The 15,937-nt window shown below is 40.1% G+C and overlaps 1 protein-coding gene across 3 annotated transcripts in view; it reads right to left on the bottom strand.

The window, feature by feature from the left end:
* The window catches only part of VPS13A (vacuolar protein sorting 13 homolog A), a 118,142-nt gene that overhangs the window by 14,506 nt on the left and 87,699 nt on the right, over positions 1–15,937 (bottom strand). The window contains exons 58-69 of one of the 3 annotated variants that reach the window (XM_004591783.2): positions 15,552–15,621; positions 13,802–13,907; positions 12,193–12,306; positions 11,355–11,500; positions 9,570–9,651; positions 8,592–8,705; positions 7,733–7,808; positions 7,485–7,648; positions 6,501–6,546; positions 6,274–6,397; positions 4,187–4,298; positions 1,516–1,733 (exon numbers count right to left, since the gene is read on the bottom strand). In XM_004591783.2, the coding sequence (XP_004591840.2) occupies positions 1,668–1,733; positions 4,187–4,298; positions 6,274–6,397; positions 6,501–6,546; positions 7,485–7,648; positions 7,733–7,808; positions 8,592–8,705; positions 9,570–9,651; positions 11,355–11,500; positions 12,193–12,306; positions 13,802–13,907; positions 15,552–15,621 (1,220 nt within the window). In that variant the 3' untranslated portion in view covers positions 1,516–1,667. Of the gene's footprint in view, positions 1–1,515; positions 1,734–3,611; positions 4,030–4,186; positions 4,299–6,273; positions 6,398–6,500; positions 6,547–7,484; positions 7,649–7,732; positions 7,809–8,591; positions 8,706–9,569; positions 9,652–11,354; positions 11,501–12,192; positions 12,307–13,801; positions 13,908–15,551; positions 15,622–15,937 lie in introns of those variants that run through there. The other 2 variants (XM_004591784.2, XM_004591780.3) reach the window with 2 other exon arrangements.

The following is a 15,937-nucleotide window of genomic DNA, read 5'->3' as shown; positions in this document are numbered from 1 at the left end:
AATTTACACAATCTTCTACACAAACTTAAATGGTAAGGGAAGAGAATCTTCCTTTTCATTTTCTACACGTGAACAGTGAGCATACAGAAATCTACAACAAAAAATTAAATTCAACTACAACATCATGTAATGAATTTCAAACATGAAAGGAGCCTTCAAAAAGTTCCTGGAATATGTATGTTGAAAAAACTATGTATGGATTTCAGTTTTCGTTACAAAATAAACATTTCGTTTTTCATGAATTTGTATCGGTCCCTCATTGCTTTCTCAGATTTCCATTTTAAGTTGTAATTAACTATAGTCACTACTGACCTTATTAGCATCCTAAAGGTGAACTAAACTTCCACCTATTTAAGTAGTTTTGTCCAGCATTTTCACTAAGAAAACAATGACATAAAAGAGCAATTTCCAGTCTTAATAAACATTTTTACAAAATTGGAAATCCAATTTAGAAAATTAAGATCTGTATGCAAAGAAGTTTGAGAAGATTAATTCATTTGGTTAAGAAAACAGAAATAGCTACTTAAGCACAATTATATTATTGAATAACATAATTCACTTTAAGGGCTAAAAACCACATGATGACATTGTATGACACATGGGCAAAGTTTACTACTTTTTACTGCCACAATTTTTTAAACCTTTCTGTTTAAATTTTCAATAAATGTAAAATCCTGCCTTCAATTTTATTTTCATTAAAATGAAAACTTACTGTGGAAATAATTTTTTTTCTATACAAATAAAGTAAGAAAAATTTAAGATCAATACAGGAAACTCACTCAATGTTTTACAAATATTTTCCTTACTTTCCTTTTCACAAAGGCCTTGTGCCTAGTCACGCTGTAGAGTAAAACGTCAGGGATGATCTCCAGGCCTTTTTCAAGCACACACAATGTCAAATAAGGCTGAACTGCTTCTAGCTTCCGGCAGCAGTGGCTGGCTGGCCACACATTCCGGGAGTTTTGGCTTCTTTCTGGCCGAAGGTGAGACAATAGGGAAAGCGTGTCTGACACGGAGGCCGTCCGGTACAAAGTCACAACCAGTGAGGGACAGAGCAGCCAGCGGCTATTTGATTGGTCACTCTTTATTCCAAAAGGATGAGAATACTGCCATGAAAACAATAATTCTTTGACATTTAAATATGTATTAGAATTGATACATAAAATACCATGATTTCATCTGAATCTAAAGAATGCTAGACAAGAAGAAAGTGAGAGCTAATATTTTTTAAAGCTACCTTTTTTCTGGTCAAATTCCTATTTTAAAATCCAAAATAATCATTTTAAAAGAACACAGAGAATACTCATTACACAAAGAAAAGCCTGACAAAACTAAAAAACTAGGAAATCATGGGCTCAAGCATTTGAATTCTAAGTTAAACATTCAAGCATAATAGTATATTTTATGACTTACTGTCAGCACAGTGTCAGCTCAAGGTGGCTTAGGCCACCCAATGCAAAGCTGTCAGAAGGGTTTAAAAGCAGCACTACAAAATTAATCATTTTTAGATTTGTCCAAATATTGCCCAGAAAAACATTTTGAAAGGAAAAAATATTTCACCTCCCTCAAACAGATACATGGGAATCATGACAGCCGTGGTAGAAACATGCTAATGAAACATTGAGTTACATGACAAAAGCGTATGAATTTTAACAGTATAGATCTGGCTAATCATCATCATCATCACTACTGCTACTGTGAGCAATAATCCACTCCCTGTAGGCCCGATTTTTCTGTAAGCATGGTAAGGGAAGAAAGAAGCACAAATGTTAGTTAGGAATGGAAAATTGCCTGGACAGGTAAAAGTGTGAAAAGTTCAAAGACTCAGAACAATTTTAGTGCAGAGTTTTCAGCTGTGACTCAGGATAAATAAATTCTGGATATACTATCCAAACTTTAATAGATGGCACACTCCCATGAATCGGTATGAATGTAATGCTTAAACATTTGACACCAAGACACACTATGATTCATAAAATAATTAAAATTCTACTCTTCTGGTAGGCAACTTTGATGGCTATCAAGCACTAGAATCACGTGCCACTCTGCAGAAAGGGACACAATGAAACAGCGCATCTGATGTCTAAGAATCACATATGGACAAACTGAAGTTAGTGAATACAGAATACCTTTTCTAGAAATTAGAAAAGAGGAACAATTCGAAGTGGCGAACACTTTCCAAGCACCATCTTTACATCACTTCCGAGATGTAGACAGACAAGATTTTCACTTGTTTTTGAAAGCGGCTAGTAACAATACAGTAAGAATTCTGATTCAAAACTCCTCTCTACCACTGAGACGGCAATCCATTCCTGGCATCTCACTGTTACCCACAAGCAAACCTCCCGAGGCATTTGGCAAACTCAATCATTCCAGCTAACACTATTTCAACCTTTGCTCATAAACAAGTAATAGCTGAATATGCTTTTGAACTTTTAGTCACTTAAATGGCTCTCTTCAGCAGTAAGTGCTAAAGATGCCCTAAAGTAATTTGCATTTTTAAAAATATGTGGTTGGAAGTCACTTATTTCAATTCCAAAGTTTAAACCCACAGAAAACAATGAATGAAAGTGTGAAATAAATCAACTTATTCCTGATGTCAATTTTCCATCCATGACAAATTCAGGGTAACTCATGGCTTTCCTATACTCAAATAACTATAATCTGTTCCTTAATAAGGATGATTATATATCTGAATGCTTACTCTTCTCATTCTTTTAAGTTTATTAAAACAGTTTCTCAATAACTATTTCAGATTTTTTAAAAGGTGATTTAAAAATAATTAAACTCTCAGTCTTGAAAAATATTAGTAACATGCTAACCATGTTTCAACAAAGGAACAGGGTAAGAATTGCTATTTCAACTGTATCAACCATGGATCATGGTGCAATTTTTCCATTTCCCAAAGAACAAGATGCTGTCACTGTAGGGGTTGTAAATATGCTCCTCACAGCCCCATCTCTCAGTAGATTGCAGTTCTGTCTCAATAAGCAGGTATTCATACTTTCAAAGCATTTAAAATCACAGTGTAAAATAATTTTGCTCAATTTTGGACAGTAAATCGATGGTTACAAGTTAATATTTTAGCTGGGAAACTCAGCATTATGCTTTTGTATCATACACTCTACAACCTAAGGGTAAAATATTAGTCCTAATTCTTTACCCTGATCACTTCAACACGGAAATATTTAAAACAGAAAATCTACAAGAGGAACTCCATATTTGGACAATTACTAATACAAATACTTTCAATACTATACAAAAACATCTCATTTTATCCAGGCAAGTATTCCAACATTAAATCGCAGAAACAACACTAACACTGGGGTAGCCGGGAAATGTTTACTATGTTACTTACCCTAGAATTCCAGTTCTTAAAAAGGCTGATTTCCCAAGTAAGAAAGCTGTCTAAAATGACTAAACTTTCTATCTTCAAAATGCCTAATGTTTGAAAACTTAAGCTTCCTTACTAAAAGATACTGGCTTGCATGTGAGTTGCTCATCAAAGCCCACCAGATTTTGCACAGACTAGACTACAATGAAATAAGACAACAACGGCCACTTGAACATTTTTAAAAGCAATGCCTTAGAACCCATGAATAATGCGCAAATGCAGTGTTTTTGAGTTTTATTTTTCCTTCTTCATGACTAACTGGGTAGCAGGATTATATAAGGTTAAAAAGGAATTCTAAAAAAAGCACAAAGGTTGCTAGTGGTCTGATTACCAGAAGGAGGTACCCCAAAGAGAGCACTCTAATTGGCTAAATCCAAGTATTACCAACTATGAGGGCACATAGGGCACTCTGGATTTCAACAAAGCTAGAAAAATCAGTGCAGAAGTAAGAATATCTATAAAAAGACTGGATTCATTAAAATTCCTGTAAAAAGATTACCAATAAAAAGCTTTTCTTTGCATTCAAAATATTTAAACAGCTGTGCGTGGTTTATACATGTAAAGACTAAACTCTACTGCTGGCTTTCACTCGCAAAGTCATGCATTAACTGTTTTCATATCAAACTTTTTGATGCCTGTAAAAAAGAGAAAAATGTACTTTAAACTCTAACTAAAGATAAGAAACTTATAAACAGACATAAAAGTGCAAGTAACTGTATACTTAAGACATCATATAGCTATTTTTGGAAGTGCTAGCTTGACTCGTTTTCATGCAGGCGTTTCTGCACTTGCCTGTAACATCTGATTCCCAGTGCCGTCCCGCAGCCTGTAAGGTCTGATCACCCCGTCCTCACTGAAGAACCGAGGAGGTCGCAGACTCTCCACTTCTGAAGTCTCTGTAGCTCTAGGGGAGAGAGCAGTTTAGCAAACTACTCAGAAGTTCACTGATCACTAGAAAACACAACCACTAAAATTAATCTTCAGACTAAATAATACAAAAGCACTTCTTTGTTTAAAATTATTTTTTTTCCTGAGAGGGAGAGTGCATCCATTCCTTGCTTTACTCCACAAAAGCTTGTGATGGCCCAGACTGGACCACCATGCAGCCAAGCACCACGAAGTCAACAGGCTGTCCAGGTGATGGCAGGAACCCAATCACTTGAGTCATTCTCTCTCCCTCTGTCTGATTTATTTCTACTGATTGCAAAGGCAGAGAGCGTGCTGTTTATTCCACGGAAAGCAGGTCTATCAGTACCAGGTACAGGCAGAGGACAGAAAATATTATTTAATTGCTTTTCAATTGCTTGTCAAGTGGAATCCTACCTTGGGTTCAGAGCATTCAGATTCTGGTCCAGCTTTCCCAAATAAGGTGGATGGTGCCACAGGAACCCCCTGTTTGCTCCTGTTGGGAACTTGGTACACACCCAGTCGTGGGGTATGTTATACAGCAGGCATATGCATTCACCCGTGAAGCTTGGCTATTGGCCAGAACCAGACCGATTGATCAGAGCAGTCACATCGTTCAGGCAGAATACAAGCACTGGCACTATCTGCTGCTGACACGACTCAGCAAGGGAGGAACGCCCAGCCAGAGATACTAGACCAAATCCCTTATGCTTACAGCAGGTAGTATTAAGGCAGTTGGGTAATGGGTCTCATGGTCATCACATGTTCCCCTTAAACGAGCATCTGTTATTTCTTGGGGCTTGTTCTGTTACTGGAGTCGGCCATGTGAGTACCACAGGTGTTATCTGTACCTGGTACTGATGCACCTGCTTCCCATGGAATAAGCAACGCTCTCCAGCCATGACCTGTAGCCACGTGAGACCCAGATGAAAGTCCCGAGGCTTTGGTTGGGCTCAGCCCTGGCTGTTGCAAACATCTGGAGTGAACCCATGGATTCTCTGCCTCTCTTTCTCTCTGCTTCCTCCTTTCTCTCTGTAACTCTGTCTTTCAAATAATAAATAAACCTTTAGAAAGAATTCATGACCCATTTATAACTCAAATACACCAACGAGAAGAATTAACTTTCCCTGGCTTATCATTTGCTCATCTGTATTATCAAGAAGACACACGTTAGGATGCCGAACACCTGTGTCAGAGTGTGAGCCTGACAGAGAACTCCAGCTCTGAGTCCTGCTTTCTGCTCATGGAACCCTGGGGAGCATCAGAAATGACTCAAAGGCCTGACGCAAACGGCCCAGTGATAAAATCCTCGCCTTGCACGGCTGGGATCCCATTTGGGCACTGGTTCTAATCTTGCTGGCCCGACTTCCCATCCAGCTCCCTGCTTATTGCCTGGAAAGGCAGTCAAGGACGGCCCAGTGCCTTGGGACCCTGCACCCGTACATGTGAGAGCCGGAAGAAGCTCCTGGCTTTGGATCTGCTCAGTTCCGGCCATTGCGGCCACGTGGTGAATGAATCAGCAGACGGAAAATCTTTTTGTCTTTCCTCCTCTCAGTATATCTGACTTTCCAATGAAATAAGTAAAATAAACCTTCAAAAAATATAAAGACAAACTTGAGTTTGAAGCAAGGAATATAAAATACTATACTTAATTTCTCAAGACAGAGTATTTTATCTGCTAGTTTCTTAACTGACATATAGCATTACATTAAGGTATTTCAATTAAGATGACTTTCTGAAAAAGCTTTTTTGCCAAATCTTTCTTCCCTACGCTGCTGGTAATAAATGAAAAATACAGAATTCTAGAGTTAACATGAAACAATGGCAGCAATTTACAAACTGCCAAGATGAAGTAGGAGAGCCAACGCAGCGTGACTCACCGAGTGTTCAGATGCTGCCCACAGCCAGACAGACGCATTTCATGTGTCTCAGCGCAGGTATTTGGCTCATGTCTCACATCAGGGACAACTTACCTTTTTATCCCCTGAAATGTACTGCTGGCCATGTCTATGATGCCTCCAGTCGGCCTCGTCACTGCTCCAACTAAACCTTTCCCAACTCCTTTAAAGAAACCAGCTGCTCCTTCCTTTTGAGCTCCTAGAAAGAAAAAAGCTAATTTTAGAGAAACAGATTGAGAATGAAAACACAAACAATGCTTGGAATATTTGGTCATTACTATCCAAGGGTTTACTGTACTTGCCTTTGATTGGCTTTGTGACAATTCCTGTTATGCCACTTACAAAACCCTAGAGAGAAAGCAGTTAAAGGTTTTCAATAGGTTCATATCATGCTCAAATACACAAAACATTGTACTTTACTTTTACTTTTTTTTTTAAGATTTATTTTATTTTTATTACAAAGTCAGATATACTGAGAGGAGGAGAGACAGAGAAGAAGTGGAGCTGCCGGGATTAGAACCAGCGGCCATATGGGATCAAGGCGAGGACCTTAGCCACTAGGCCACGTTGCCGAGCCCTACTTTTACTTTTTTTTCAAATACACAAAATGTTTTATTTTTTGTACACGGTAAGGGTTAACATATTTCCTAATAAACAGCTTTAATAAAACGCTTTTGGAGGCTCATGACAAATTAACAGCGATCTAGATCTATGGATACTGGTACAGTATGAGCTTAACCTGCCACACCATAATGCTGACCCCACCTATCTTCTTGTTCAAGACAGCAGGCTTAACATTCTCTTACACATTCACAACTAGAACCAACACTGTGGCATAGCACATTAGGCTATCACCTCCATGGCAGCACCTCACGTGGGCACGGGGTCACCTCCAAAGCAGCACCACACGTGGGCACGGGGTCACCTCCATGGCAGCACCGCACGTGGGCACGGGGTCACCTCCAGAGCAGCACCTCACGTGGGCACGGGGTCACCTCCACAGCAGCACCGCACGTGGGCACGGGGTCAGGTTCTGCTTGCTCTTTCACTGAGCTCCCTGCTAATGCTCCAGCACCTGGGCCCTGCATCCTCACAGGAGATCTGGGCGTTCCTGGCCCACGGGGTTGGCGTGGCCCAGGCCTGGCCCTTGTGGTCATTTGGGGTCTTCTGGGGAGGGAAGCAGTGGATGGCAGGCACCTCTCTGGGTCTCTCCTTCTCTAACGTGCCCTCAAATAAATAAGGAGATCTTCTCAAAGCATTGCCCACAACCCCATGAACTTTCTTACAGACACTAAGCCTTTGCCTCCACGAGTGATGCCTTCTCTAAGACCGGCCGGCTGCTTATTCATGGCCTCCCTTCTCTTCTGCTGGTAGTCTTCATCCATCGTCATAGCTGCTACTCCTTTGGCCATGGCACTCGTGATTTTAGAAGCAGCGCCTGCTAATCCACCTAACAGAAATGACAGTACCTTTAGTCAAAGCAGGTATGTCATTACTGTATAGTGTAATAATGGGTGGTATTTGTGCTTCTTACCAACAGCTCCACCAAGTAGAGCCTTAAATCCTAGCGCCATTCCCTCTACAAACTCTTCAGGACCCTGAATGGCTCCCTAAAGGGGAAATCAAAAGGTTATATATTAACTTTAAAAGTTGTGTTTATTAACGCAAACAGGGAAAGTGGTAGTGACAAAAAAAGAAAGATGTACCAAAGTGATGCTAGCAAAAACATTCACATTGTTGCTAAGAAATTTCAGGGACATTTCATGACATTGAAAGTATAAAGAATCAAATGTTGGATGCTGTTCTAAGCCAAAATTAGTTAGAAAATATAAAAGGTACAGAGGATATGCTTTATGTGTACTGTAAACTGTATGATGAAAAATCAGTTTTTAGAAAAGAAATACTTCATGTATTTTAAAACATTAAGGATTTTAAACTGCATGTTTCTATCTTCCCATACAATTATAAATGGAACTGCGAAGGCTCTGAACAGTCTCACATGTTTTAAGGAACGCATAACAACTACAACTCATCCCACTGCTCAGTGGGCCTGTTTGGGACAGCTGTCCACCTGCATGGTGGTCTTCACAGTTCCACACGACGGAGCAGAACAGCAATGCGGGCAGTACCTCCTGACGTTCTTCTGCTACAGTGCGAGTTACTCTTTCTGTATTCTAACATAGTATCTGAAACTGAACATGCCCTAACAAAATACTAAAGTTTAAATTTTGAGAAAAATTTCCCCCAAATCATTTAACCATTTTTCCTGTAAATGCCTTTTGTGTGACTCCCCAAATCTATTTATACATACAGCTCTATTTAGTAACAGAAATGCATTACCTATTCTGAATTATGAGTGTGATATACTACACAAGAAAAGTTAACTATCTTACCTGGTAAGGTTCATAGAAAAATGCTTCCACACCTTCTGAAAATTCTCTAATTAAGCCAAAGGGATTTCCCAAAACATCAAGTCCAAGAATGAGTACATACATCTGCTTAATGGCCTAAAAATGACATTGAACATTCAGATAATTGAACCTGCCACTGTTTCTTAAAGACCATTTAATGCATATATCCACTTTTCTTTTTTTTTCATATATCCACTTTTCTCAGGTGAATGCATGATTTACTCCAAATTTTAACACCAAAACCATATTATCTTATTTATCATAAAGCTTAGTTTTTAAAAAGCAATTTGATGTTACAGTATTAGATGATATGACAGTGTATTTACATAATACTCTAGAGTATCCACAACGCTTGCCCAGTGGTTACCAGCAGCACCATCTCAGAGAATCCAGAGACACACAGGTCAAATGATGTTCAGGGCCCCACGGTGGGACTGAGGCCAAGACGATCCAGACCCACATCCCCTCAGGCATGCTCAGCAACCTGCCCCCTGACCACAGTGACCTGGGATGCTCTGAGTGCTAACATCATTAACCACGTAAATTACATAGATTAATTATTGTAAGTTGTTAGTATAATTTTTCTAAAGGTAGAAAACTAGTTAATATACAGCTGACTCAACAACTAAATATATTAATAATATTGTGCATTCATTAGTTATTAATAGAAAACCTTGGATCACTTCTTTAGAAAATAAGTGTGATAAATTTTTAGTTCTATCACAGATTTATTGATTTCTAGAACACACCGGTCTGGGGAAACGTCCGTCAATGTCTAAGAAAAAGCAAGAGGACATAACATTTGAAATGATGGTTGTGCTAAATGTTTTTCTACAATTCTGAGAAAAGGATCCATGCTTAACTAGTCATTTACGCGTTGTCAACTCAGCACTACACAGGCGCAAACACACAAAGCTCAAGGTCTGCAGCGCCCTGTCTCTGAAATAACGTGCCACATACCTGCTTGGAATAGTGTCTAATCACCTCAGACTGAAGTTCAGATGTTGTATGGAACTGATAGTTGAGCTCAAAGAAGGCAAGCCTGGAAACAATATGAACGTGCAGGAGGAGGGAGGGAGCAAGAACAAAGAATGAAAAAGTATTTTTAATATGAATGGCTTTATCTCTGTAGACAAATCTCTCCAAATCTCACCTTCTAACACATCATCTATAAATATAAGACATTTCCTATAAATATCTATGACATCTGCTAAAAACCATCCACACAAATTTTCATATAATTTAGGTGATTCAAACACCCTGCTGAATCCTATCCACAAACTACTAGTAAACTTTTTCCCAACTCTGTTCTATTATGGCCATCACACATGAAGATAAATAAAGACTGCTCAAGAAAAACCACATTTCCGTTTCTGTGGGCCCTGTGTCAAATATGCTTACAGCTGAGGCGTCAAGACAAGCGAATTTATAACCCGCTCACTGCACACACCTGATCCACTACCAGGATGCTTTAAACTCACTGTGAAATACAAGAGTAGGAGTATTATTTTACCCAATTCCTGCTATCATCAAATCTATGCTCTTTTATTTGACTGCTATTTTTATCTTGATTTCAGGGCTACTTTCTTTTTGAAAGCGAGAACAAAAAAGAGGCACAAAGGGGAATAGGGAGAGAGGGGGAAAGAGCGCGAGAGAGCAAGGGAGGCAAAGAGGGAGTGTGAGGGAGAAGGGGAAGGAGGAAGAGGGAGAAGGGAGGGAACGAGAGGGAGAGAGGGGGAGAGGGAGGGGGGAGAGAAGGAGAGGAGGGGGAGAGGGGAAGAGAGGGGGAGAGGGAGAGGAGGGGGAGAGGGAGAGGAGGGGGAGAGGGGGAGAGAGGGGGAGAGGAGGGGAGAGGGAGGGGGAGAGAGGGAAGAGGAGGGGGAGAGGGAGAGGAGGGGGAGAGGGGGAGAGGGGGAGAGGAGGGGGAGAGGGGGAGAGGAGGGGGAGAGGGGGAGAGAGGGGGAAGGAGAGCAGGAGAGAGCAAGGGAGTCAAAGAGGGAGCATGAGGGAGAAGTGGAAGGAGGGAGAGGGAGAAGCGGAAGGAGGGAGAGGGAGAAGGGAGGGAAGGGAGAAGGGAGGGGGAGAGGAGGGGGAGAGAGGGAGGGAGGGAGAGAGGGAAGGGGGGGGCAGGGAAGGAAGAAGGTAGGTAGAGAGAGGCAGGCTCTCCAGTTCTGGCATACTCTCCAAGTAACTCATCACTCTTGCCTCGAAGGGCCTATATCAGCAGGAGTCAGGCCAGGCATGGAACCCAGCAATGCCAACATGGAACACAAAGGTCAACCATTAGACCATCACCTCAGCTCGACATGGTACCTGAGTTTCCAACTGGTCATACATTCTGTCACCTTGCACTCTGACTCACATGGAAACACAAATTCTGGAACACAGCATTTGAGTGAGTCCCTTCATCTCCCTGATCACCATGTTACTTTTTTTCTAACTGTGTATGCTTTAAAAAGTCTTGCTCTTCCTGGATTCAAAGCCGTATCTTTCAAGCAACACAATTTTGTACAGACGTATCTTAGATTCCATTCCCAGGCCACAAAAAGCTTCTAAAATGTTTAAATTCGCATGGTGTATGTTTCATTTTGTTTAGTAATGCCTCTGTTCTATAGCACCTAACGTTAGCAGGTAAAATGCTTTTTGTTTTTTTATTGCATTCCATTTAAAGGCAGAAACCATGTTTTGTCTTGGGCAAATATGAACGTCTCACCCATCCATTTATGAACTGAGTATTAGACATACTTAAAGACGACATCCTGTACATCTGTAAGGGTGGCTCCAATACTCTTCAGCAGCAGATTTAAAGAGTGCACCGGCCTCAGTCCTCCGTGTTGGTCTGCATCCTTAGCTTCTTCTCGACCCGGACTCAGTGAGACACTCAAGTGCAACTACCGAGACAAGGAAATGCTGTAAAACATCTTCTACACGCTGACAGTTTTCACTGCTAAAAACATAGTTTCACTCTAAATTCACTACATCATAAATAATATTTCAAACTTACTTGGATTATACTAAATTAGTCAATGGAAGGCTAATAGGACTAAAATCAAAACTGAGTCTACAAATTGTAAATTTGACAATTTAAGATTACATGTCTTTAAGTTCAATTTCATATTTTCTGGAAAACTTATGAAAAATCTTAATTTGTATGCATTTGCTCTGTACATTATAAAATTTAAAAATAGAAGGTGCTGGAAACTATCTACATATCTCCAAAAGTGCATACTTCAATTGTTTAAACTTGGTATGAAGCCATTAAAAAGCAATTTTCTTGCATATATACTTTACACAATTATACGAATTTCTTCAAATATTCTATAATTCAGAAATTGCTCAAAATGTTATCAGATGTTGGAGGTGACTCCACTATTATCTCTGCATGGGGAAAAATTATTTTAAGGGTAAATAAGTAAAAGTTTAAAAGAATCATTTCTTTGTTATTCACATTTAACTGTGGAGTTACAAAATTTAAGTACTATTAAAGAACACAATTTAAATACTATATCCTCCCCAACAGACCAATTCTGTTTGCTATTACCTAGAGTATCAACCAGAAACATGAAGTATGCTTTCTCTGTACCTTGATAGGGGATATATGGAAGTATTCATAGAGACTGACTTGTGACTGGTCTACTAACGAGTCAGTTTTACACTCTGCTTCAAAAGCTTCCATATCTTTAGAAAAAAGTTCAACCTATAAAAGGAGGATAAAATAACAATCAAAAGGCCTGAATTTCACAAGATACTGAAATTAACGGCTCACACACTGCAGAAAATGATAAAATCCAATCACAGGATTGTTTACACTTGCAAACTTAATGCCTCCGAATATACACTGACATCCCTATCGGCTAAAGTGCCTTCGCTCGTTCAAAAAGTATCTTCTATGTTCCATTAAAACCACTGACAAATTGTCAAGAATAAAACCATGAACAAAAGGTTATTTTCACAATGCTTTTGCACTTTTGGTATCACTGGCAACTATAGACAGTAGTAAGGCAGTTATCAAAACACTACACGTGAACATCAACTCTGTGTTGGAAATGTTCAAAACAGGAAAAGCTACAGACATTAAATATATTAGTGGCTACATAAAGCTAGGTTGATCTGGGGTGATAGTAGACATTAAAAACTACTGTACACTTTCAGATGACACACGGTATGTTCATGTACGTCACCCTGAGCAGGGGCCACACTAATCTCGGTATCGTTCCAATCTTACCGTAGAGCTGCCACGGCAAGCACACAACAATGCATGTCAATAAACTTCCTCCGCTGGGGGCCGAGTCTCCTTCCCCCCTTTTCATGACATTTACCGTAAATTTAAGAACTCTACCTCAAAAACTCGTGTCTGATGCACCGTATCAGTGACTTATTACCTTTTTTGTATCAAAAAGTAACTACTTAACCCTTCTCTTTCTGGCTGTATTGGACACAACCGTATCTCTATGTCACTTCAAAGCAAAAGCAAAACAGCAGCCATCCAGAACGGTTTGCTAAACGATCCTAACAAGCCCGTCAGGCTCCTCCTCCCACGGCTTCCTCCACAGCTCTCCTGGTTGGTATCTTACATTAACAATGCTGTTTCAATTGTCTTCTACCTTCTATTGTCTAAAAATGTATGCAACAAATACAATCACAAAAATAATAAACATGAAAACTCATACTTGTGAAACAGATGAAACCATTTTAGTGCCGTAAAGAACCCATTTTTTCCTACATCTCTTGTCAACGTGACAGTAACAGTCACTGCAGCTCCCAGATAAAATTCTAACATAAGGACAGTCATCATCTTCCATCCTTCATTCTCTTTTTTTTCTTGATTTTTGAGATACTATATTTTTAGTTTACATTACAGTAAAAGGTCTAATCCTCTATGAAATAGAGTTCAACAGGTAAAAATGTGAGGAACAGGGGCCTACACTGGGGTGCAATGGATTAAGCTGCTTCCCGAAGTGCTTGCTGGTATCCAGTACACGCACCCAGTTGGGAGTCTTGGCTGCTCCACTTCGTATCCAACCCACCTCTCCTGGCCAGGGAAAGCAGCAGAGGACAGCACAAGCCTTGGAGCCACTGCACTCATGTGTGAGACCTAGAAGCAGCTCTCTGTCAATCTGCCTTTACTATAAAAATCAATCTTGAGCGACGCCGCTGGAGTTCACCTCCCGGCAGACACCAGGAAGTCGTACCTCCGTGTTCTCGGTGACTCCCGCCTCTGTCATGAGGTCTGCTAAAGCATACACAAACCCAAGGTCCAACCTGAGGTCCATCTCCTGAATCAACACTTTAAAATACCTGTGTTGGAGCAGAAAACATTTAAAACATCATTTAACTACATCAGGAAAACTAAACATAACCGAAATGTTTGAATTTTAAATATCAAGACTTCATGGATAAATGGGCACAAAAATTAAAGCCACTATATACAGTAACAAACTCAAAACATAAAAATGACCAGAGTGGGCCCGGCACGATAGCCTATTAGCTAAAGTCCTTGCCTTGAACATGCCTGGGATCCTATTTGGGCACCGGTTCTAATCCCAGTGGCCCTGCTCCCCATCCAGCTCCCTGCCTGTGGCCTGGGAAAGCAGTCGAGGACGGCCCAAAGCTTTGAGACCCTGCACCCGCGTGGGAGACCCGGGGAAGCTCCTGGCTTCGGATTGGCTCAGCTCTGTTGTGGCCACTTGGGGAGTGAATCTTTGGATGGAAGATCTTTCTCTCTGTCTTTCCTCCTCTTTGTATAAATGCCTGTCCAATAAAAATAAATTAAAAAAAAAAATGAGCAGAGAGGAAAAGGCTAAATAAAATGTGGTAAATAGTAATACAACAGAATGTTATATTTCTTGATATAAAAACTGGTGTTACATAAAATAAAATCACTAAGTTTCAGTAAAAATGTTGAATGAAAATGCAAGTCCCAGTAGTCTATACATCACTTAGAACATTCTACTTAAAAAAAACTAAAATTAAACCTCATCAAGCATGGGAATACATACAGTGAACTATGTATGCATATGTGTGTATGTATTTAGATAACAGACTATTTCTAAAGTCAGGGTAATACAGAGAAGGAGAAACGTAAGGCCTTCCATCTGCTGGTTGGCTTCCGTCTCCCTAGATGGTTTTAATGGCCAGTTCGGCTAGGCCACAGCTGGGTGCTCCACCCGGGTTTCCCGTTTGGGTGGCAGGTGCCCATCCTTCCGACCATCATGCACTGCCTCTCCAGGGAGCAACAGCAGCTGGCTCAGCAGCAGGCAGAACAACCATCAGCGGCACAGCTGACATGCTGGCTTAATTCACCATGCCAAAATGCCAGGCCCCAACTGTATTTTAAAAAACAAAGACACAGAATTTTTTAAAAGATTTATTTTTATTAGAAAGTCAGATATACAGGGAGGAGGAGAAACGGAGAGGAAGATCTTCCATCTGAAGATTCACTGCCCAAATGGCCACATCAGCCAGAGCTGAGCTGATCTGAAGCCAGGAACCAAGAACTTCCTCCAGGTCTCCCACGCGGGTGCAGGGTCCCCAGCACTCATGGGATCCCAGCATGTGCAAGGCAAGGACTTTAGCCACTAGGCTACTGCTCTGGGCCCAGGATCAGATTTTATATTAGTATCAAGGTTCTGGAAATAAGTTAGGAAAGTATCAGATGTTTCTGCTCATGTTCTAACTCCTGGGTCAGATTGTGAATGAAAAAAAAAAATACTGTCTTCATGGTTTCTAAACAATTATTTCGCCATTACAGACAAGTTAAAGAAAACAAAACAAGGAAAAACTAAAACACCCACTACCCAGAAACAAATCTTGTTAAAATATCTTAATGTGTTTTACCCATAGTCTTCTGAGAGTATAATTTTTTTTATGTGATTTAAATTTTATTCATGTCTTTAAATTGAGTATTAAGGCAACATGTAACAATTGTATTCAGACACTTACTTAATACGCGAGATCTTGGAATGTCCTGCGGATCTCATGACAATGCTGACATCTGTAAACGGCTTGGGCGCTGCAATGGTGATTAAAATTATTACTCTATCAATATGGTATGCATTTTCTTCTAAATTTAATAATGCATTATAATGGAAAATTAAGTCACCTACTAAAACATAAGAATCAATTAAAGTTTCTGATATTTGCAAGACCCGCTTAGCCTTAATTTCAGGCTCCAGAATTCTCAGAACATCTGAATAAGTCTAACCAATAATGAATCCCATAAGTTATTGATTTCAAACTAGCATGCATTAGAATTAGAAAGCTGTGAAAACATTCTATGAACCTGTCCCAGACCATCAGGGTGGAAAGGCTTCCACAGGGACACTGGT

This window comes from Ochotona princeps, chromosome 31 (genome assembly GCF_030435755.1).
Source record: "Ochotona princeps isolate mOchPri1 chromosome 31, mOchPri1.hap1, whole genome shotgun sequence".
In the NCBI taxonomy this organism is placed as follows: domain Eukaryota; kingdom Metazoa; phylum Chordata; class Mammalia; order Lagomorpha; family Ochotonidae; genus Ochotona; species Ochotona princeps.
Note: the sequence above shows the minus strand (reverse complement) of the source record. Positions and strands in the feature narration are given on the sequence as shown.